Raw genomic sequence first — 21,884 nt, 5'->3', positions numbered from 1 at the left:
ATGAGTTGTTATTCTACTCCAGTCCACTAGATGCTCAACACCTCGATTCACAGAACTAACTTTCCCATCCTATGAAGAACATACAGGAACAGTGCTGGCAGCTTTTCATGCACAACATCAGCACAGCTCTCTCCTCCATAAAGCATCATGGCATGCGATGATCACATGAACTCGTGTGTAAAGCTGCTGCTGCTGCTGCTGATGCTGGTGTTGTGCGCAGCTCGCGCCTCTGCTGACAGGACCAAAACACTCGACTTCGATGTCAAACCAGGAGGAGTTGTGCAGACTTTCTCTGCTAAACTTGTGAGTATAACGCTCCTTAATACTGTATCAACGTAATATTTATAACACGTTATCATCAATTGAAACGTTTTTTTTTTTCCTGAATGATTTGCATGGACTCGATTTAATGTTTACATAGTATTTTTCCAGTTCTCATTCACAGCTATTATTACATTTGAAAGTATATGCCCTACTGAACTTCTTATCTGATAAAATACGTTCATATTAAACTCTTATTATAGTAATGAATGGATACTGTGTTTGAAAAACCGCGACGCGTTGAAAGGAAATCCACCCGTCATCTTCTCATTGGACTGTTGTGGAGGCGCTGACGTTCAGTGCGCCCCCCAGCGGCTCAAATGTACTTTAAAGGAATAGTTTAGTCAAAAAATATAAATCATTTCATTATTTAACGTCACCCACCCTCACGTCGTACCAAACCCTTATGACTTTATTTCGTCTGTGAAATCCCAATATTCTTTTGATGAAACTATAATGCTTTATAAAAAAATCACCCGTGCGCGCCTAAAGTTTTGTGAAGGGAAAAAAAAAGTTTTGTGAAGCCATTCGATAGTTTTATGTGAGGGACTGACCAAAATAATGCTCCGTAGTTGCTCTCAAATCAAATCGTGTCAGGTCCCAGGTGAAAAAATACTATAGTAATTTATAGTAAATACTATAGTGTTTTTAAACCGTACTTGAATTAATTTGTTGTGGTAATTCTATAGACTTGGGTTAAGTTGGTTTTATATTCGCACATTCGGACATCCGTATTCAATAGCTTGTTAATCACACTACATTGGACATTCAGTGGATATTCACAAGTAAATATGCCATTAAAACAATACTTGCCTATTTTGATCGACTGTGAAAAATGTTGTAAGTTGACAATCGTTGGTTGTCAATATCATGTCGCTGCTTAAAATTCACAAACATTAATTTATTGCACATTTATTGGAAAGTCTGAAATTATCAGTCCGAATGTGCGAATATAAAACCAACTTTACCCAATTATTCTATAGTTGCTGTGGTAACATAACAACTATAGTAATATAAACAAATTACACAAATTTTTCTACAACTATAGGGTATATTATACTACAATATACACTACAGTTTACTACTCTAAAGTATACTATATATAGTTTATCAGTTCACTACAGTACGCTGTAGCATTCATTAAAAAAGTGTTGTAAATACTATAATACAGTATACTACAATTTACTATAGTAGTTCAAAAACACTATAGAATTTACTATAGTATTTTTTCAACTGGGTTTTGAAGACTGTGGCCTTTTGTTTTTGTTTTTTATTCACGGCTGGTGTGTCTCAGCCATTTACCCTCGCTGTCATTCTTAGTTATATTTTTTTATTGTAGTAATAATAACTGCAAGTCTTTTGACAGGAACTATAGTTACCATGGTTATTTTTGTAAGGGTCAACATCATTTCAATACACAGTCAAGTTCAGTCTGGAAAATTTGCATATTTCGTGGGTGGAAGCTTGGCATTGTCATCCTGCTTTATGTCTGTTTACAATGATCTATTTATTCTTTTTAGAAAAAGTATAAATGCACCTTCACATATGCATCTCAAGGAGGAACCAACGAGGTAAGACATTGTCGTATGCTTTAATAAATACAGATTAAAGGTGCAATATGTAAGATTTTTGCAGAAAAATATCCAAAATCCACTTGGCCAGAGTTATATATTTTGTTCACTTGAGTACTTACAATATCCCAAATCGTGAGAAAATTGCAATTTTAAGCAAGGCTCCGGGACGTGTGAGGAGTCGTCTGTCAATGGCGTCATACCCGCGTTAACCCTCGGTTTCCGGTTTTATTTTGTAGAAACCATGGAAACACCAAAGATGCTTTAATATTTACATGTTTTAATAGACAAGGGAAAAACTGTTTTGATATATTTATAGACAGAAAACTAATTGTTGTTATATAGTTGTTGTTATATATAACACGTTTAGTCTTATTATTTAAATCTAATTTTCTTGATTTTTTTGCGAGTACCATGCTTTACCACGCCTCAGAGAAAAACACTATTTTGTGAAGTAGCTAACATAGCATAATCAGATGCAGCTTTATTTTTAGTAACCGTTAGGGCTGACCGATATATCGCTTGCGATTGTCACGCGCATTTCGTCAGTAAAGCCGGTTCCCTGATTACCGCGAAATCACCATCACCTGCTTTCAAATGGAGCGCCATTTAATAGACAGAACCGTAGATCACTGACAAGCCGCGCAATATTGCATTCATTATCGCAGATGAATCGCCTTCGATAATGAACGCGATATTGCGTGGCTTGTCAGGGAACTACGGCTCTGTCTATTAAATGCCGCTCCATTTAATATGTATATGCCGCTCCATGTCCCAAGATTCCACGCTCAAACTTTCCGTCAAGCTACGCCTTTGTTTTGAATAGGCCTCTAGCGACCTCTAGTGGACAGAAATCCTACATACAGCACCTTTAGTATAAATACTTCTCACCAACAAAACTTTTATTTTATTGATTTTTATTTCCTTGCACTTTGTACTATTGATGGACATTAGATGAATTCAGTTTTATTAGATATTACTGATAGGGGTTTAATACTGATATTTAGATATTTCTTATTCATCATTGCTTTCAATCAAATGTGAGATGTTATTTTATTTTCATTTTTTTTAAACAGTCAACTGTTTTTTGTAGCATCAAGACATTTGTCACTCCAACACTAACGACCCGAGAAATTGCAGCTACTTTGCGCTATTGTAAAATGTCCTGATTTCACAGAATTGCTCTGTTGTGGATTTAAATGTGAACCCTTTGTGCTTTTATTCCCTGTAGCAATGGCAAATGAGCGTTGGACTGAGTGATGATGAACAGATGTTTTCCTGTTCAGTATGGAGGTAACTTTAAAAAGCTCTGCTCAATATGCAATCCTAAAAATGTGATTTACTCAGAACTACAAGCAAATCTAATCTTGGTTTTCTGTGTTTTCAAACATTGTCGTGAAACTTGAGATGAAAGAGGGGACGATATTGATTTTTCTCTCTGTCATTTTCACGATAGGCCCCAAGGAAAGTCCTACTTGTTTTTTACCCAGTTCAAAGCCGAGATAAAAGGAGCCAAGATTGAGTACGCCACCGCATATGTAAGTATCATATTAACTTCAGCTATCCTTCATGACCTCACTCCACCTCAATGAGTGAAACATTCAGCAATAGGTAGAAATATATGATTCAATATGAAGAAATGTGTTGACGCATTTCATTGACAGACTATTCAGAAGATACATTTTATTTGTGTGCTTTGCACAAAAAGAATTAGCACGTTTTTGAAGAGCATGTTTAAAATTGATCCTCAGTCGTGACATTGATATTTGCCGCAGATCAAACCTTAATTCAGATTCCTAACGCTCGTTGCTCTCAGATCAAAAGCAGTCAGCCCTTTTTGTACAGGTGTTGCATATCAAGACTTTGTGAAAAGGTCTTCATCTTCAGATTGCACTGACATTCTCAGTAGCGGGATGACGGTGACGTTCTGGTGGCCTTGTCCCCGGTGTAAATAAGAAAAGTTCAAACGCATATTTGAAACAGGCGCTCCATAGGCTCATGTCTCTTTTTGTTTTCTTACACAAGATCTCTTTGTTATTCAGCCCACTCCTCTAGGCTTCTCTGTTAATGTCTTGTCACTCATCCTCTTCTTTCTCTTCTTGTCAGTCCCAGACGGCTGTGGGTGGACAGAGGGATGTTGATTTGAAGGAAGAGGAGTACATTGTGTCAGAATCTGCTGGTGAGTCTGCATATTACTACTTCCAGTAGGGTTCACACAGCCGTGGAAAAACCTGGAAATATGAGTGAATATTAAAATTTGGTTTTCCAAGACTGTAAAAGTCACAGAAATTAATGAAATCATGCCAATTTCAATACTGAATATTAATGTTTCTAATCATGCACATCTTTATTCTGTCCTTCAGTGACCCACAGAGATGGGAAATTCCGTTCCGAGCTTTCCAAGCTCACTGTCATTGGCCGAACACGCCACGATGAACTCTGATTGGCCAGTCCAAAAGAGGATTGTCCCATCATGCAAGGACATTGTTTATTTGACAGCTATGGACACTCTGCCACTTAACTGTCCACTGTCACATATCAAGCAAAGGAAATCAAGGCACAGGAACTTCCTGTGATAGAAAATACTACAGAGATTTCCTATAGAGGCAGCATTACGCCAATGGCCATGAACTGGACTGATCATCTAATGAGGTAGACAAAAAGTCTATTATTGGGCAAAAAAGGAAAAAAAATGTACATGCAAATTTATTCATATTTGTGAGGTGTTATGAAGGATTCTTCAAATTCAGTTCAGAGCAGTAGATTGATTTCTATTCTGGGCAGCATTTATGGGTTTAGGGTTTCAGCCAGATTTTGACTTCATACTTGCAAATCTGATTATCCAGAGCGCGTCTTTGCTCATACTGTACTTACTTTCTTAAGCTGCTGTAATGGCAAGCTTGTAGAGAATTCCCACAAAATCTTTGGGGTATGTCAGAATCCTTTGATTATTTCTGTGGTGGAGGAAAAGACAGAAAAACAGTTACATTTCCAATCATGCTTTTTTTCTGATAGCTGATGTACTGGAATTTTTTAATAAATCTGTTATCAGAACGTTTTGGTTTCTTGCTTCGCAGTTTGCTAATTCTTGACATCAAATGACTTATTCACATTAATATGCATAAATTAAATGTGCAGTATCTGTTTTCAAGGACTATCAGTGCCAACAGAATCTACAGATGTTTCTGCCATTTCTTTTAAGGGGATTTGTGTAATGAACTTTAAATATGGTAAAATGTATCTTAAAAAATCTTCCTACATGTACAGATTCTGGTCATATTGTTATATTTGTCCAATGCAGCTCTGTACATCTTCACAAATGTACATATGAGTGTCTGAAACAGTTCTCATTGTCAGCAATTTTGGAAGTGAATCAAAAACATGACTTTTTCAAACAGTAGATTATGTGGCTTTCAAATCTATTCTAGAAAATGCTTTATACGGTCCTACATCTTCAAAGAGCTTGAAATGAGCACTGCAGCACACATGAGGGAGACATAATGCCGTAAAAGTATGCTTAACCTAGTTTCTTTTCAGTACCTGTTGAAAGGTGCTTGCATTTGAATACTAAGCATTGTCGCATTGTGATTTTGGTAAAATATCCTCAGGACGTGTATCTGAGAGCATCAATTTCTAAGGCAAGACTTCAAGCACTAGACCTGAGTTTGGAAAGCAATAAAAATAATCCTTTAACAGATGGGGGTTGCTGGGAGATCAGAGGAATTGGAATTGTGATTGCGTCCCACTCCAGATGTCATCTAAGGCTAGAAATAATCTCCCGCTACCTTTGGCTTGCGTACAGTATTTCTAAGAAGTGGCCCCCAGTCACCCATGTCACTCTCTAGATTTATTAGTTCATGAAGTTTCTGTCGCATCCTCTTTATAGACCTAAATCGAAAAGGCATTACATGGTTCACCTGCGGTCTGAGAGACTTTCCGGACAATAAATTGTTGCTGTACTCTGGGTTATCGGATCCACTGAGGACCAGACTTACCAGAAAGGTGCCTGTAACACGGTATACCACATATAGTGAGTAATGCTCCGCTTTGTATCCTGAGGCCACGGTCTGCTCAAACAATGGTCGAGAGCAGTCTCCGTTTAAAGGGGTAGGGTGGCGTCTTCTGCCCTTTGTCTTTTGCTTTAGGGTTCACTCTTGCCATTGTGCTGGCGTAAGGGTAAGGAGGAGGCTTCTGGCTCCTGCGCCCTGAAGCTGTCCCTGATGTTTGTCTTTGAGAGTTCAGCATCTTCTGATTGGGTTCCAGTTTTTGGCCTGCCTCATGCAGCCCTTGATCTCTGATGGGATATGGAGGTGGGGACACAGATGTTTTGAAGGATGGCTTGGAGCGGACTCCTTGAGAGGATGCCACTTCGGTGTCCATCTTTCCTGATTGGCGTCCTCTGAAAGTGTCCCCTGGTTCCTCATTGCCCATATCAATGTCAGCCGTCAGCAGGTCTATCTTCTGGACCACCTGAGTTTCAGGGGAAGACAAGGCATAGTTAATGCAAATAGTTCCTAGAAATGTAGAGTACTATACAATTTCTATTGGGGCACATTTCACTCAAGAGTGCCGGCAGGCTAGCTTACATGATTATGAAACTGCGGCAGAGAGGTGAGAGTGGACAGCGGCCCTTTCTTCTAGCCTGTCTGAGGGGACTATAAACCACCAGCCAACATTCCTCTCAGATACTGAATACATTTGCTAAATGGAGCGGATCTGACCATTCATCTCTGCATTAAAGTTTCACTATCCCTTCACAAAAGTGAAATTGCCAAATGTGCAATAAATTCAGGGGTCTATATAAACAGTATTTATTATTAATATGAAGACAAATATGAAAGTTTAAAATTCATGGTCCGTGTGTAATCTAAAGTACAACGATTAAGAGTATCCGGCAGTTGATGGATAGCAAAGATTTTGGGATTTAATGAAATAGAACATTTAAACATTGCCCTTTGTTGAACTCATTATGAGGAACATCTGCTAACATCCCCAAGTGATAAATAAACCTTTACCTCCTTCATTTCCAGATGTATCTCTTTCAGGCCAGTTAAAACCTCCTCGAGATTCACAACAACTCTTTGGATCTGGTCCCGAATAGCTCTTTCCGACTGCTTAGAGCCGAAAGTGTAAGTCCCTCGTCCTGGTCCACTGAGATCCCCTTGGGCGACAGTATTAGGTTTGTTGACATCTTTGGTAGACAGCATAACTTCATTCACTAGACTAGGTTCATTCAAGTCTTGCGTTACATGTCCCAGGCATCGACTTAAAGTTCCCTGTCCATTAGAAGTGCAAAGTTCCCTATTAAAGGTCGAGTTATGAGTGTCACTTGCATCCATCCAGTTTGATGCATGTTGCTCCGTAAGCAGGGCCCCTCGCACAGAGCCTGATTGTTGCTCCGCCACACAAACAGGCACTCCACAGTTTCCATGACCCCTGAACTGTGTTGGCGCGTCCAGAGCACACTTCCTCAAGAAGGGGTGTGGCTCAGTCTGGTGCTGGTGGACCACAAAGCTGCATTCTCTCAAGCTGTAGTTCACAGAGACGCTGTTATGTTGCAGCCCCTTCCCTGGCGGCCGGCTCCACCGCACACTGGTATGACAAATCTGGCCAGTTACGTTTTGCGCCGCATGACACCCCTGAACGGCTAGACATTGCTTGGCAGTATATCCATTCAGGGGGGAATACTGCTGCTTTGGTCCACAGGTGTTCATTACATGGTCCCCATTCCCAAAATAGGCAAGGAGGTCAGCTTGAGGTCTTTGCAGTCCGTTTTGTAATTGAAGTTGGGCTGGGGTGGTGGGTTGAATGCGTTGCTCCCCGACCCCTTTTGTCTCAGAGAACATCCTGCGGCCTAAGAAGGGGACTCTCGAGAGAATGCGTCCCTTCTTTAAGTGTCCCGGCCTTGTCATCACCAGGAGATGTTTTTCTCATCTGCCTTGCCTTCAAACTTTCTCTTGCATGTTTCTTCACTCTGACCCCCACCTTCCCGTGTCTTGCTTCCTCCTGCTGATGTTATCCCGGTGTGTTTTCTTCCTCTGGACCCTTGCCCTTCTTACTCTCTCACCTCGCTTCGCTCCCGTCGTCCTCTCGTTGGCGGTCGGCCTCTGTTTTCCTCCCTCTCCCTCAAACTCCTTGCATTTCTGTTCCACTGGCTGTTGCTCGCTTCCTGCCTTTGACTCCCTCCCCGTCCCTCTCTCTCGCTCACTCGCACTGCGCTGCCTCCCTTTCTGGTTCATTCTTCCTCCCACTCCCTCTCATGGCTTTTCCTCGCTCCCTCTCTCTCTCTGTACTTGCAGGAACTCATCGTACCTCAATCAGTAAAGGAGGACGTGGTGGGGGGTTTAATCCAGTGCTGATGCTGTATTTCCATGTATGTTCCCAGCTTCGGGACTGATCTGATTACTCCTGTTCTGCCTCAGTACGCTACAATTACACCAAGGATTTTACAGCAGGATGCCAGGGGGAGGCAGACTCCCCCTCTAGTGCTTTATGGGGCAGCATAGGCAGGGCTAGTCCCTAAAAAAAAATGCATGAGGATGCGACTTTTAAAATTAATAACCTGGCACACTGCAGCATGAAAATACTTCTTCATGTCTTTGGTTTATTTCGGGTTTATCTGGTATGGAGGGGTTTCCAAAAAGAGCACATACTCAAGTTATAATTATGCAGCATTTTCAAACATTTTAGTATCCTCAACCGTTTTATGAGTTTCTAATGATTTTGCACCAAATATGACATTGAATCCTGTTTCAAAAATGCGATTAACATGAAAGTCACACACTTTTTTGTTGTATGGTTACAGTCCCATGGTAGCATTTCTATTCACAGTATGCAAGATTGAAAGGTCACAAATACAAACTTTACCATTGTTATTCCCAGCTGCTTTTGATTTTTCAGTTTCAGTTCTTGTCTCATTTCCACATAATCTCACCGATCACTTTGAGAAAGGTCAAAAAATTTTACCTCTGATACAGTCTCTGAATCATATCAACCCTAACCAAAGTACATCTAACACACACAACATGCATTGCAACTGCAGACACTCATGATTTTGATGTTTCTTAATTTGCAGCTTCATGTATACACACTGTAAACTGATTTTTAAAATAATATATTGCTAAATAAACAACTGAAACAAAGGTATGCTTCATTGATGTCTCATGACCTCATTGCATTGTATATAAGTGGTGTCCAATTAGCGTCTTTTAAATAAATACAGCTAATTTAAGTGCAATCTTGATGAAACGATGATTAAAAATAAACATGTTTGAATTTTGGCTGTAATTACTTTTGCAGTTCATTCATCATACTGAGAAGGGGAAGGTCAAGTTGAGGGCATTGCATTATAAGGATACAGTATAGCACACAATGCATTTTGAAACTGGTTTGAAAACTTTTTTTACTATTCCATTTGGTGACGCTAATGGTGCTGAAATTTCATCTTTAAGAAGAATAAATTAGAAATCGAAGCAATATAAATCTTTGTGTATAGCACTCAGTCTCGCAGCCAACAGAAACATGACTCTAATAGTCACTGTTCCACGTTACTGATAAACAGCTTAAAAGCAGCCACAGAGATGTTATCGTCCACGTAGTTTCTGCGGGCTAACGGTCCTAGAGTGCTGGTCAGAGGGCCTTTTGTTTGACACCAGACACATCACTGCAGCAGCAAACGCTGTGCTTTGAGACGTCACTCTCACGCTGAGTGCGAGCCATAAATAGCAGAAAAACACAGCAGTTCATTTGAAATTCAGTTTGGACGGGTAAGTGCTGATACCTGTCAAGTCTGACGACACTATATAACACTAATGGCCTGCATATGCGATTCAACAGCTGTGGTGTTTAAACTCCGACATTTACATTATGCAGCACCAACTTGTTTTCTTTTTTGGTGCTCAATTTTGATTATAAAAAGCAGTGGGTTTTACGAGCCTCTGCTAGCTGATCATAATATCTGATTCTCATCTTTGTCTTGTGGTCAGATATTCATTTCTACACCTCTGGTGGCTGTTACCAAGACAACTGACGGGCAGAAGAGAAGGCAGCCATGCGTTTTGCAGGTTAGGTGTGAAGGGACATTGCGGTGATCGGGGGTCGAGCATGATGTCATCCCCAGCTATTAATAGCTCAGGAATTCCACTTCTAGTCAGGATAAACAAGGTGATATGATGTAATTTAATGTCACTGAATGTATAACCTTGAGAGGCGCACGGAATATCAATGATTTCTTTAAGTAGGCTATGGATTTATTAAATAAATAATTGCTTTGCATGTACGTTTGCTTTTAAGTGAAAACAAACACAGCAGGTTTCAGACCCCAGAGGACATTCTAGAGGAGAGAAAAGCAAAGAAGAAGAGGGAGGGAAAAAAAATAAAAGAATTTGCCAGGTTGAAGAACTTAAGTCCCTGGTAACTGTCACGTCTCAGGTATCAGCCGGAGGGGGATTGAGCATCAGCATAGAATAAAGAAGTCGTGTCAGAACGGCACATCGAAACAGCCGTGAGAAGAATAGCAAATGAAACCAGCGTGTCATCACACATTTTTAGACTTTTTATATTGTCTCACACTAGACAGGCCTGTGAAAATCCCTGCTATTGGTTTCAAACTCAGGACTACCCCAGGGAGAATTAGGATTTCCTTTTTAAACCGATACCACACTATAAATATTGATGTGTAATATATACATATATGTATGTGTGTGTGTTAAAGTTAGTACTGTCCTGAATAAGATATTTTAGATAAAATATGTTTACATATAGTCCACAAGACAAAAAGAAAAGGCTGAAATGACCCCATTCAATAGTTTATGTACCCATGATTCTTGTTACCTGGATGATTTTTTTTGTGTGTGTGTTCGTTTTGTGATGGTTGTTCATGAGTCGTTGTTTGTCCTCCTGAGAAGTTAAACTGAACTAAATCCCTCCAGGTCCTGCAGATTCTTCAGTTTTCAAGCATCTTTTGCATATTTGAACCCTTTCCAGCAGTGACTGAATGATTTTGTGATCCATCTTTTCACACTGAGGACAATTGAGGAACTCAAACACAACTATTAAAAAAGGTTCAAACATTCACTGATGCTCCAGAAGGAAACACGATGCATTAAGAGCCGGGGGGTGAAAACTTTTTAACTTTTAGGTAAATTGTGCTTTACATGTCTTCCGGTAAACATGTAAGTATCTTCTGTTGCTTCCGAAGGGCAGTACTAAATGAAAAAATAAATATTTAAACAAAAAGAAATTTGGACATCCTGTTCAAAAGTTTTCACCCCCCGACTCTTAATGCATCACGTTTCCTCCTGGAGCATCAGTGAATGTTTGAACATTTTTTAATAGTTGTGTTTGAGTCCTTCTGTTGCTCTCAGCGTGAAAAGATGGATCTCAAAATCATACATTCACTGCTGGAAAGGGTTCAAATATGCCAAAAATCCTTGAAAACTGGAGGATTTTTCTGAAGAACATTGGGAAGTTTAACTGTTCAAGACAAACAAGGAAAAGATGCATGAACAACAATAACAAAACAAAAAACAGTCATGGATCATCCAGGTAACCACACACAGTATTGAGAATCAAGGGTTCACATACTTTTGAACAGGTTAATTTCAAATTCAGCTATTTTTTGTCTTGTGGACTATATGTAAGCATCTTTAATGTAAAATATCTTAAAGTAATAAATAAAAATCAACATTTTTGTATGATTCATTTTGTTAAAATTAACATTTTCACTGATTTTGAAAGGGGTTCACAAACTTTCAAGCAGCACGTATATATATATATATTAAACACCCCTAGCAAAGTGTGGTTTTTGACAATATCAGCAACAATCCTTATTTTTTGGTGCAAATACATTACAGTAACTTGACATTATCATTGAAGACCAGCAATAATAATTTTCATTTTGATTACATAATAATGGCAATATATACATGTCAAAGTCAGACATGCCCCTTTGTCAGCTGTGATGCTGGTTACTGGTTTAAACTTGGCCCAGGTTTGTAAAAGATTTTTGGGTCAGAACACCTTAATAGCTTCAACAATTGATTGCCAATTAAGTTTAGAATACAATGAACCAATCAGAACCCAGTTTAGGTCAGATAGCTGCTAATGGTGGATATTTTGATGTGTTTATGTATTAAAATATGTTTTCATAGTTTGTGTTGTCCCTTATCAGTGCAAATTATCACAAATTAAAAGATCAAAAGCCCACTTTTCTAGGGCGTTTCCAAACTTTTGGAGGGCAGTGTGTATGTATATGAGAATGAGAGAGAGAGACAGAGAGAGAGAATGATACCATCAATCGGTTAGGGATTTTTTGTGAAAATAAAATAAAAAAAACAACTTTCTACATGTTTCTGCTCTTACTGTGAAAGATTCATCAGTGCATATTATCCCAAAAAGAAAAAGTAATATTAGTCTTTATAATCTTTAATCTAAATGCTTCTGAAATGACTGTCCTTTTTGGCCTACATCACTAAAACACTCATCCAACCACCTGTCATACAGAGCTGATCCATTCTGGAATGGAACGCCTAGTTTCCACAATCCAATCAATAATAATACAAAAATCTACATTTTTTCCCCCCGCCTTGTACAATATTATTTCACCCGTAATATGTCACACTGGGTTGGATTATGTTAATTCTTGCTAAATACGCATTCTGCAATCTTGTTGCTCAGTCCATGTAAGACGAACAAAAGGTTCAGATTTGGTTTTCTGGAAGTAAAAAAAAAAAAAAAAAAAAAAACAATCTTGCATGCCAGAAAGATTATCATTCTGTAATCCAGGGCAAAACTTGCACTTTTGCTAGACTGTTCTGCATTTCCCCTCATTAAAGAAACAACACATGCCTCTTAAAAATGTCATTTATATATATATATGTACACAAACACACACAAATACTGTATTTATATACATAGTTTCTAGAAAACAAAGAAAACAATGTACATGAACATTACTTGTTTGTGACTAACAAAAATGGTACTCTAAAAACATGTGGTAAATGTGAATGACAGTCTTGTAATGCTCAGGTGACATCTGCAAAACAAATCAAGGTATTCGGTCCTTAATCGGTTTAAATTGGCCAAAACGCCACGACTAAGACGCACTCAAGACTGAACCCTGAGAGGTTTGAGGATAACCAGGAGGTATGGCTTTGACTGCTGCCAAAGTCTGAGGAGTTGCTCGCAAGTTTCACTTTTTTCCCTTGGAATATTTGATACTTTATTTGTAAGCTTTACTCAATCTAGTCACAAGACGACAAATTCAAACAACCCTCTGTTATTGATTTACAAAAGGAAATAAAAATAAGTGCATAGATAAAGAAATTGAGGCTAAGAACGCACATTAAACTGATCAATAAGAGCCTTTAAGTCCCAAAATTATCCAAATAACTCAAACTTTGCAATTATTTTGAGTTTAGGCCATTTTGTAGAAAGACTGGAACATTCTAGGTTATAATCAAGAACACACACAAACATAAAAATGTGGGCAGATTTGCACTTACAATGGCGGTCTATGAGACAAGTACACAGTTGCCTCATTGACTTCTATTAAGTGCACTGCATTTCTTTCGGTAGCTTTTACAGTTTTGTTGTGGTAACCAACGTTCCACAAGAGATGTCGAAAGAGCTTAACTTTACCCAGTATAATACCCAAAGTATTCCTTTGATCTCTGTCAAAACTGCTGGAGCTAAAACACAATGACAGCAGAAATGGGACATTTCTGTGTTCATATAATTTAAAAACAATCAAATGAAGTATAAGGGAAAAATAACGGCTCAGGCATGTATTCATACATATAAAACCTTCATTAAAACAGCAAATAAACATGCTGAAAGGTAGTACAGTGACATTCTAGCACATTTCTTCGTTCCTCGGCAAGAAACTGCATCATGGTAAAGACCTCCCATCAGCAGGGGGCGGTATGGAGTGAAAAACAAACATAAGATGGACGTAAACCGCATATGACCAAGTTTGGAAATCACAGGGGTAATCGTTTACGAATAGTTCAGTATCAACCTCAAGATGATCTTCAGATAAAAAAAAAAAAATCCTTTTGAGTTAGCGTTTCTATCTATTTACTGGAAGCGAGAGTTTGATGCTGCAGACTCATTTCCTAAAATTAGAGATAAAACGTTTCATACACCTCCCCCAGTGCGTTTTGTGTTTGCAGTGCTTGAAATGAATATTTCCTCTCGGCATCAAAAGGTTTGAAAATGGTCCTTCATTTCCTCTGATAGTGAATCTGAGTTCTTAAATTACCTTCAGACAAACAGGAGCAAGATTTGCATTGGGTCGCGTTGAGTTTGCGCTGTAAACCACCTCGTGAGTCGTGTCTAAAGACAGGAGCCAAGGAGAACAACGTTATGTTCTACATTCGTTTAGCGTCCAATGCACAAATAAGGCACGAGATCTTCTGAGCTTAAGCTCCAGTTGAAGAAAATGTTCAAATAATTTCCATAAATACAACAGGTAGTCATCAAAGATTGCCATCATCCAGCATCTTGTTGACTCCTTCACAGATCTTCTGCAAGTGGCCGCGGTACACTTCCGAAGGTCCATACAGCGTCGCGAGGAAGTCACAGTCGGAGAAGTGATTGAAGACGTGGTTGATACGGCCGTGAGATTTGGCCGTCAGGTGCCGGTTGATGGCCTGGTGCAGCAGTTCGCGGCAGTCGTTGAGTAAGTTGCTCATGACGCGGCGGTCAAAGGTGAAGTCGATCTGGTAGAAGCTAACGGCCGTCATCGCGAGCGTGTGCACCTTCTTTCGGAAGCGCTCGACCAACGCGAGCTCCTCGTTGTTGAACTGGCCGTTGCGGTAGAGGACGCCCAACTTGACCACCATTTTAATGAGGTTCTTGATGATCTTCTGGGCCTCCTTGCGGTTGCGCGTGTATTCTTTGGTCACCCGGTAAAGCTCGTCCAGTACCTCACTGCTAGTGTCGTCTATGAAGAGGTTGGCCACCGTCTTGGTCGCCATCTTGCTCATGAGCTTCTTCTGGGCCTGCAGGGCCAGGTTCTTTGTGCTGAACGAGTCCATGATGTCTACGGATGAGACACAAACAAAGAGGCATTCAAAATGAGATTTCCAAACAAGAAAAATTTAAAACGGAGCCGCGGTTTAGCATTCTTCCAAACAACAGTCATGCATCCAAATTGGGACAACAGATGTTTATCTTGAGTGTCTCGCCTGGAAGCGTATATGGAACAACTCCCACGTTGAAGTCAAAACATGCTAAATGTTGACTCTTGAAATCAAATAACACAATCTAATAGGAGGAACACAAACCATGCTTGAATATGAAACATTACCCTTCATGTAGCATGAATGATTTCGCTTCGGGACATTGAGGAAAGAAATCTTACCGACTTTTCTCATCAAAAAGGCGAGACTTAAAAAGGTCTCTTTGTGCACATTTCCTGAAAATGCATATGAATGTGGTGGTGGTGGTCATTCACAAATTTTGTCTGCAACTAAACAATCCGAATACAGCATCCGTGCATTTCCGTTCTCACACGGCGAACGCTACACTTTAGAGGGTTTAACAAAACAATGGACTTCCTAAGTCTCGCACAGGCCTGACAGGACAATTTCCCCTTCTTGAAATGACCGTTCCCTGGGGACCTGCTGCACACAACAGAATGTCTTCAACTCTGAGTCACTGCGATGAATTGTTGCTAATTAAACCACAAAGTCATTAGGAAGTGATACCGTGAGTGGTCGGAGACCGACAGCTTCCCTAGAACATTGTCTTTTTGCACACATGCCATTTGCATTTCTTTGAAAAGACATGTTTGATGTGACTCGAGTCGATTCCCTGGGAAAACCTTCACAAGATGATATCCCTGGTTAGCAGGACTTCTAACGCTGGTTGTTTTGAGAGGATTACACATCGGCTGCTGAGCCTCGTATTAATGTCTGTCGAGATCAAAGGTAAATTGTTTGAGAAAGAGACAAGGTAAGATTGTGATAATCTGACAGATTCCCACCAGTCAATTATAAAATCATTCTGCAGGTTTACAACCAAATCTACACGCATTTGCGCACTAATAACTTTACTTCTTCAAATCTCCACTTAAACACCCTGACAACCAATAAACAACCTACAGCCACATTGAGAAGACCCAAAACTGTCCTATAAGGTAAAAAGTGACCAACAGGTATATATTGGGTCTGAGCTGCTGGTGTAAATAATTGAAACATTATTAGAAACAGATCTAGATACATAACTTTCAAACCTCCATCTAAACACCCTTTCAGCCAATAAACAACCTACAGCCACATTGATAATGCTTAAAAAACTACCATATAAGGTTGGTAAAATGTGTCCAACAGGTATATGTTGTGTCTGAGCCATTGCTGTAAATATTTGAAGCATTATAAGAACCAGATTTAGATGCATTTGGGCCCTAAGAACTGCTGTCAAAACACTCCCACAAAACAGATGACACTAAAACCTCTCAAAATAAATCTGGCCTTGGAAGGAAATCGATGCATTTCTTGGTTGACACAAATATACAAGCGCATCTCCGTTCTTCTGTTTTGCAATACTAACTGCAGCTGAACAAAATAGCTGAACGTTTGCCAAGCAACAATGGGCAGTAACCAGCTTTACAACATTATCATTAGTGGCAAGTTTTACAAGGGTGGAAACAAAGCAAAACACAAAAGCTCAGTGTAACAAGCGAGACTAGTGTGAAACGAACAACTTGGGACCACAGATATCCCAGCAACGCTCATGGTGTTTGATTCACCACTGGACAAAGACACTGTAACGAGAGACTGAGGTTTTCAGTTGCTTAGCATCGACCAGAAGCCAACACTCACCTTCCTGGAGGTATAAGGTTACGTTCTCCATGATTGGGGAGTGGGAAAGCGAGAGATTGTGGAGGACGGTGGAGAACATTGGAGATCACTGAGCCATGCCTGTCTGTGTGAACTGATTGTTTCAGGTGTGTAAGTGTGTGAGTGATTTCACCTGTAGGGTTGGCTGTTATCTTTCACCCTGCTGGTAGATGCTGGAACTACACCTAATAGATTGCCTTCTCCGAGTATACTAGACGCCCAATTATGCCTTAAGGAAACGAGAAACAAGCTTCCTGCAGCTGGAAAGGCCAACAAAAGGGCCACTGTCCAAACTCAAGCTAGCTCTGTTTTCAGGTATGGACTGAGACAACACAACCACAGCATTCGCAGCATGTCTTTGCTCCTGTCTGCTGCATTCTGTCTTATTGATTGTCTGCTGTGCAGGGTTCATGGGCTTTAGTCAAAATGATACGAAAAATGCACTTTTTTTTCTGGCCACACAGATCTAGAGAAGCCTGCGGTGGCATGAATTATTCAGCGGTTCCACAAAATAGTTCCACACTTTAATAATGCATGAGCCAATTTAGCAATAAGGGTTTGGGTCGACTAAATGTGTTTTTGTGCAAAGGTTATCAAAGCTTAAAATGTTCATTATGAGTCTCTCCGACAGAATTAGGGAACATTAGTTATGAGATGCTGGAAAGATGAGCAAATGTCTGGGGGTTTTTTGTTGTGATTTTTTGATTATATATTGAGTGCAATCACTTTTTCTGTTGTTACATTTTTTAATTTAATGGCAACAAAATTTAACTACAGAGTACAAAAAAAAAAAGGTAATTGTGACTTTCTTTGACTGGCAACTTTTCACTATTACAATTTTGTTTCTCGTAATTGCGACTCATAATGTGACTGTATTATTTTTTTTTTTTTTACTCTGAGGTCATAGCATTGGCTTGTACCCTTTACAAACCCATATCGGTCAACCACTAGTAAAGTTAAACTGCCTAAGATGGATGAGGGGTTTTCCTAAATCCACTGTCTCCAGACTCAAACAAAATGCCTAGTCAGCATCAATGTGCTTCATGAACTAAAACTGCATATATACAACTACCTGACTCTCAATTCAAGATGTCAACAAAGTCTCAAAGTCTTGGGGTAAAGGCTTTAGGTCTATAAAATATAATAAATGCCAGCTAACATGCGCCTTTATAAAAGCTAACTATTGAGTGCTGAACATAAAGGTTCAGACACATCCCAGACAACTGAAAGTATGCCGACGGTTAATGTTTCCTAGGCTACAACCAAAGCCTCAATGTAAGTGAACTTTGCAGTCCAGTGAATAAGGTCATATCCTCCTGTCTCTGTCAATAAGTTACCGGCCTGTTACTCTCATAGAGTTTCCATTGACCTTCATATCAAATATTTATCACACTAGTGTGCTTTCCTTGCATGCATAGAAATGCAAAACGTAGCCCACATTTGTCCGTTGCGGTCAAATTATCTAATAGTGTTTACATACTTTTAATAATTCTCATGTTGGCTTGTTATTTTGCAGTGTGATGGTCTATGCACGCAACTGAAGCATGATTTCGGTTTTTATTCTCAAAAAAAAAATAGAAGTGCACTGTGAAGAATAACTTTATGCATTACCATTACATTTACAATAACCTCAATCAATAACAAAAGCTATGTTCTATGCAAAAATATTGATTTTTATATAGACACAATTCCACAAATAAATTTTCATGTGTTCAAGAATGCAGAACGTCTGTTATTGAAGGCAGTTAGAAACTCACTCACCTCTCGCCTATTTCAACCGGATACTGGGCGTCTAAAGTCTATCTTTCGTTCTTCAAATCTCCATCTAATCACACTGACAGCCAATAAACACCCAACACAAGACTTAAAACTGTTTTATAAGGCCGGTAAAATGTGTCCGACAGGTATGTGTTGGGTCTGAGCCGCTGCTGTGAATAATTGAAGTGTTTTCTTCTCCCTCTTTTCGCGTTTGGTTACCAAAGTTTGTAACCTGACTCCACCTTTTCGAAAAGTTTCAAACTTGAGGGTCCTAGGCGCTCGGTGAGTGGCGTTCTAATGGACCAATCACGATCGGGGTTGGCTCGCCAACGGGCCAATCAGAGGGAAGAGAGGCCCGTGCGTCCAGCCTTTCATATGGTTTCCCGTCATTATCCTGAGAAAATCCAACTCCAAGGCTGAAAATTTCCCAGAGGAAATAATGCTGAACAATGAAGGGGAACTCTCGTAACTAGTGATTTTTCTTCTGTAAACAAAATGGCCGTGTAGACGTTTAACTGGATTGTTTACGTAAGAATACCTGGAATTTCATCGCTAATATACCTGAGAAGTTTATTATTTACATGTTTTGTAAGATAACTTTACGTTAAGGAATACATAGAAAGGTGCGAGCCAGATTGAATAGTCATTCCTCACCGGATGTCTTTGACCTGTTTTTCCGTTTATAAATGGAACACATTCAAAACATCCGGTGGCTGTAAATAAACACTAGAAAGTCTTAAACCATCTAACATCCTCTTCAATGATAAACAGCCCTAACACCTGCGACCACAGATGGAAATTATCTAGTACGATAATAATACCTAGGAACATGTTTCTTCTAAATTTAGTAATATTTTCGTTCTTTTCCCACATGAATGCATTATCAACATTTTTTTTTTTTTTTAAATAATGCTTTCATTACTATTACGCATTATGGGTTACACAGCCCGATGGCGCCGCCCAGCGCTACAACTTTGTATTGCAGCAACATAGACAAAGCAATTTTCATATTTTTTTTTATTTAATTATTTTTTTCAATGTGATCAATTTAATTTATGTATATGATAAATTGCATACAAATTTATATACATATTAATAATATAAAAACATACTATGCGTCTCTGACGCTCTGGAGATATTCTTCTAATTCATAATTTGACTTTAGAGCTTGATAGAATTAATAAGAATAGATAATTGTAATTTACTTTACTTAGTTTCCTGATCTCAGTGTTCCAGATATGGGTCATTCTACAGAAACGTCCACTTTTGGTATGACAAAATGTCTTAAAATGTATTTCTTCTTTTAACATTTAAACTTAGACCACATTATTATATTACACTTTGACTTTATGAATACACATAAATGACAGCTTAATGATTTTTTATTTTTTGTGTAAATTTATTTAAAGACTGCATGTCCCCTTTTTTTGTCACTGATGTTACCTTACTTCTCTGGCATTTTCAAACATTTTTTTGAAATATTATTTTTCATTTTTTTCAGCACATGCAGTCAGAGTTACAGAATAATAAAGATAATGCAAAAAATAAGGAGATTATGTGTTTTTTTTTTAGTTAAAAGTGTGATTGAATTATGTTAATTCAATTGCACGCATGTATTTGTTATAACAATGGAAATATCTGAAAAACAGTTATAAAAAAGTAATGATACAATCCTTTACATCTTAATTCTTGAGTGTTGCAGAATTCAATGAATGTAAAATTATTATCATGTCACATATGACACATTTTATTTAATGTGACAGACAAAAAACAAAATTAATCTCCAGTGACGTATACGTAGGACCAAAGATCCTTAATTTTTCAACTATAATTAAGTAGATTGAACTAAATTTTTACATTTGGTGTACAATAAAAGAATTAACATTGACACTTAGTGAAAACAGTCAGAAAAAGATCATAAACAACATTTTGTGTGTAAAATACGCTGTCTGTAAAGTCGCTGCACTGAATTTAGCCAAATACCCTTAATTTAACCATATCTGCCCAAAGGAGGATTAACAATGAGAAAGAAAAGTTAGAATCATGTAATCTTAGTGCTATTTTATGCAAAAGAACTAAATGAATAGCTTTAAATAAAGTTTTCTATAAACGGGTAACACCAGTGACGGTAACACCAGTGACATTTTTCATGAAAAATGCATTTTACAAAATGGCTGCTGCAAGGTGTCAATCCACATGTTGTCAGTCATGATATATTCACTAAATCAAGTTAGTTAATCCATTTGTATTCTAGTTTTTTATAATTCCCTAGCAATAAAGTAGGTCACACCAGTGACTTCAACTAAAAGCTTTGTATGAAATTATGATTTTCTAATTAAAATTTCTGATATTTGAAAAGAGATAGTGGACTTTTCATTGGCCTTTCTTCATTGATCTTCAGGAAATAGAAAGAAGGAAGTCAAGTGATGCCATCAGTGTGATTATTTATTTCAAAATAAGAGATTTTTGTTAAAGGTAACACCAGTGACACAACACCAGGGGACAACTACATTCATTATATATTTTATAATATTTTTTTGATATTTGTTTATTTTATGTCATTTACATTATATATTTGATAGTTATGCATACATTATTGTATTTAAAATGGTAGAAAAACCTGTATGTGAGCTTAAAATAAAGCACTTTCCCTGTCATGACTGTGGGGACGAGAGCTTCTGTGGCGCTTGGAATTTTTATAATTAATTACAAAACAAATATTGCCACATTGATGGCTCAAGAAGGATTAATTATTCAATAAACATATTGTTTCATATTAAAATATTTTTAAAAAAAAATTGTAATCCTAAAGAGTTTTTCAAGTGTAATATTTCTGTAAAGTCTAGGGACAGAAAAGTGGACGTTTCTGTAGAATGACCCATAGGGCCTATGTGTTTTTAGATAAGTCTCAGGACCAGCTGATTGAGAGGACTTTTTTCAGTGTTCAGTTCTTGGGTTTGTAATGCTTTAAAATGTAGTGATTCTGTAGGACTATGATTTTAGATGCATCCAGAAAGAGGGATCTTTTTTGCATATGTTTTTTTTTTGTCTTGTAGAGTGAGTCCAGGGACTGTAGACTGTTCCAACTGCACCGCTAATTTATTAATGTCAATGTTGGTCTCAGGCTACAGCCCTGTGCTCTCCTCTCTTCTGGGTGAAGAATTCTGTATATCTATTCAATTCGTATTGCACATTTGTTGTTCAAATACATTGATATGTCATAAACTTCACCCCATACACCACTCTGTAAAAGTATATATATATAAACGTTTCATTGCCTGCTAAAAAATAAAGAAAACCTTTTGAATTGGTTCTTCCCTTTTCTGAGACACGTCTTGAGCGGAAAATCAACACTTGGTCTACTGACTCATAATAGTTATTGGTACTG

At 38.4% G+C, this 21,884-nt stretch overlaps 3 protein-coding genes across 4 annotated transcripts; 1 reads left to right on the top strand and 2 right to left on the bottom strand.

Moving 5' to 3' along the window:
• The first annotated feature begins 78 nt into the window (after positions 1-78).
• mydgf (myeloid-derived growth factor) lies at positions 79-4,908 on the top strand. The gene is made up of 6 exons (XM_067396737.1): positions 79-303; positions 1,842-1,892; positions 3,124-3,185; positions 3,349-3,430; positions 3,999-4,071; positions 4,256-4,908. Exons 1-6 carry the CDS (start codon positions 148-150, stop codon positions 4,333-4,335), a joined length of 504 nt encoding a protein of 167 aa, XP_067252838.1. The 5' UTR covers positions 79-147; the 3' UTR covers positions 4,336-4,908.
• Positions 4,909-5,105: 197 nt separating this feature from the next.
• Positions 5,106-9,023, bottom strand: LOC137028033 (uncharacterized). Its single transcript, XM_067396735.1, has 2 exons — positions 6,908-9,023; positions 5,106-6,362 (listed from the first exon to the last, which is right to left on the bottom strand). Exons 1-2 carry the CDS (start codon positions 7,802-7,804, stop codon positions 5,964-5,966), a joined length of 1,296 nt encoding a protein of 431 aa, XP_067252836.1. The 5' UTR covers positions 7,805-9,023; the 3' UTR covers positions 5,106-5,963.
• A 3,722-nt stretch (positions 9,024-12,745) lies between these two features.
• Positions 12,746-18,726, bottom strand: tnfaip8l1 (tumor necrosis factor, alpha-induced protein 8-like 1). 2 transcript variants are annotated; one of them, XM_067398852.1, is made up of 2 exons: positions 18,500-18,726; positions 12,746-14,937 (listed from the first exon to the last, which is right to left on the bottom strand). In XM_067398852.1, exon 2 carries the CDS (start codon positions 14,930-14,932, stop codon positions 14,372-14,374), a length of 561 nt encoding a protein of 186 aa, XP_067254953.1. In that variant the 5' UTR covers positions 14,933-14,937; positions 18,500-18,726; the 3' UTR covers positions 12,746-14,371. The 2 variants fall into 2 exon arrangements, with proteins under 2 accessions (XP_067254953.1, XP_067254952.1); XM_067398851.1 differs by lacking the exon at positions 18,500-18,726 and adding an exon at positions 16,721-16,897.
• Positions 18,727-21,884: the final 3,158 nt, after the last annotated feature.

This window comes from Chanodichthys erythropterus, chromosome 10 (assembly GCF_024489055.1).
Source record: "Chanodichthys erythropterus isolate Z2021 chromosome 10, ASM2448905v1, whole genome shotgun sequence".
Lineage (NCBI taxonomy): Eukaryota > Metazoa > Chordata > Actinopteri > Cypriniformes > Xenocyprididae > Chanodichthys > Chanodichthys erythropterus.
This window is presented reverse-complemented; position numbering and strand designations above follow the sequence as displayed.

Coding starts and splice junctions, on each gene's coding strand:
- mydgf (XM_067396737.1), top strand. CDS start 148: ATGGCATGCGATGATCACATGAACTCGTGTGTAAAGCTGCTGCTGCTG. Junction 1,893..3,123: donor CTCAAGGAGGAACCAACGAG/GTAAGACATTGT, acceptor TATTCCCTGTAG/CAATGGCAAATGAGCGTTGG. Junction 3,186..3,348: donor TTTTCCTGTTCAGTATGGAG/GTAACTTTAAAA, acceptor TTTTCACGATAG/GCCCCAAGGAAAGTCCTACT.
- tnfaip8l1 (XM_067398851.1), bottom strand. CDS start 16,799: ATGTTCTCCACCGTCCTCCACAATCTCTCGCTTTCCCACTCCCCAATC. Junction 14,938..16,720: donor AACCTTATACCTCCAGGAAG/GTGAGTGTTGGC, acceptor TCTCATCCGTAG/ACATCATGGACTCGTTCAGC.
- LOC137028033 (XM_067396735.1), bottom strand. CDS start 7,804: ATGACAAGGCCGGGACACTTAAAGAAGGGACGCATTCTCTCGAGAGTC. Junction 6,363..6,907: donor TACATCTGGAAATGAAGGAG/GTAAAGGTTTAT, acceptor CCTGAAACTCAG/GTGGTCCAGAAGATAGACCT.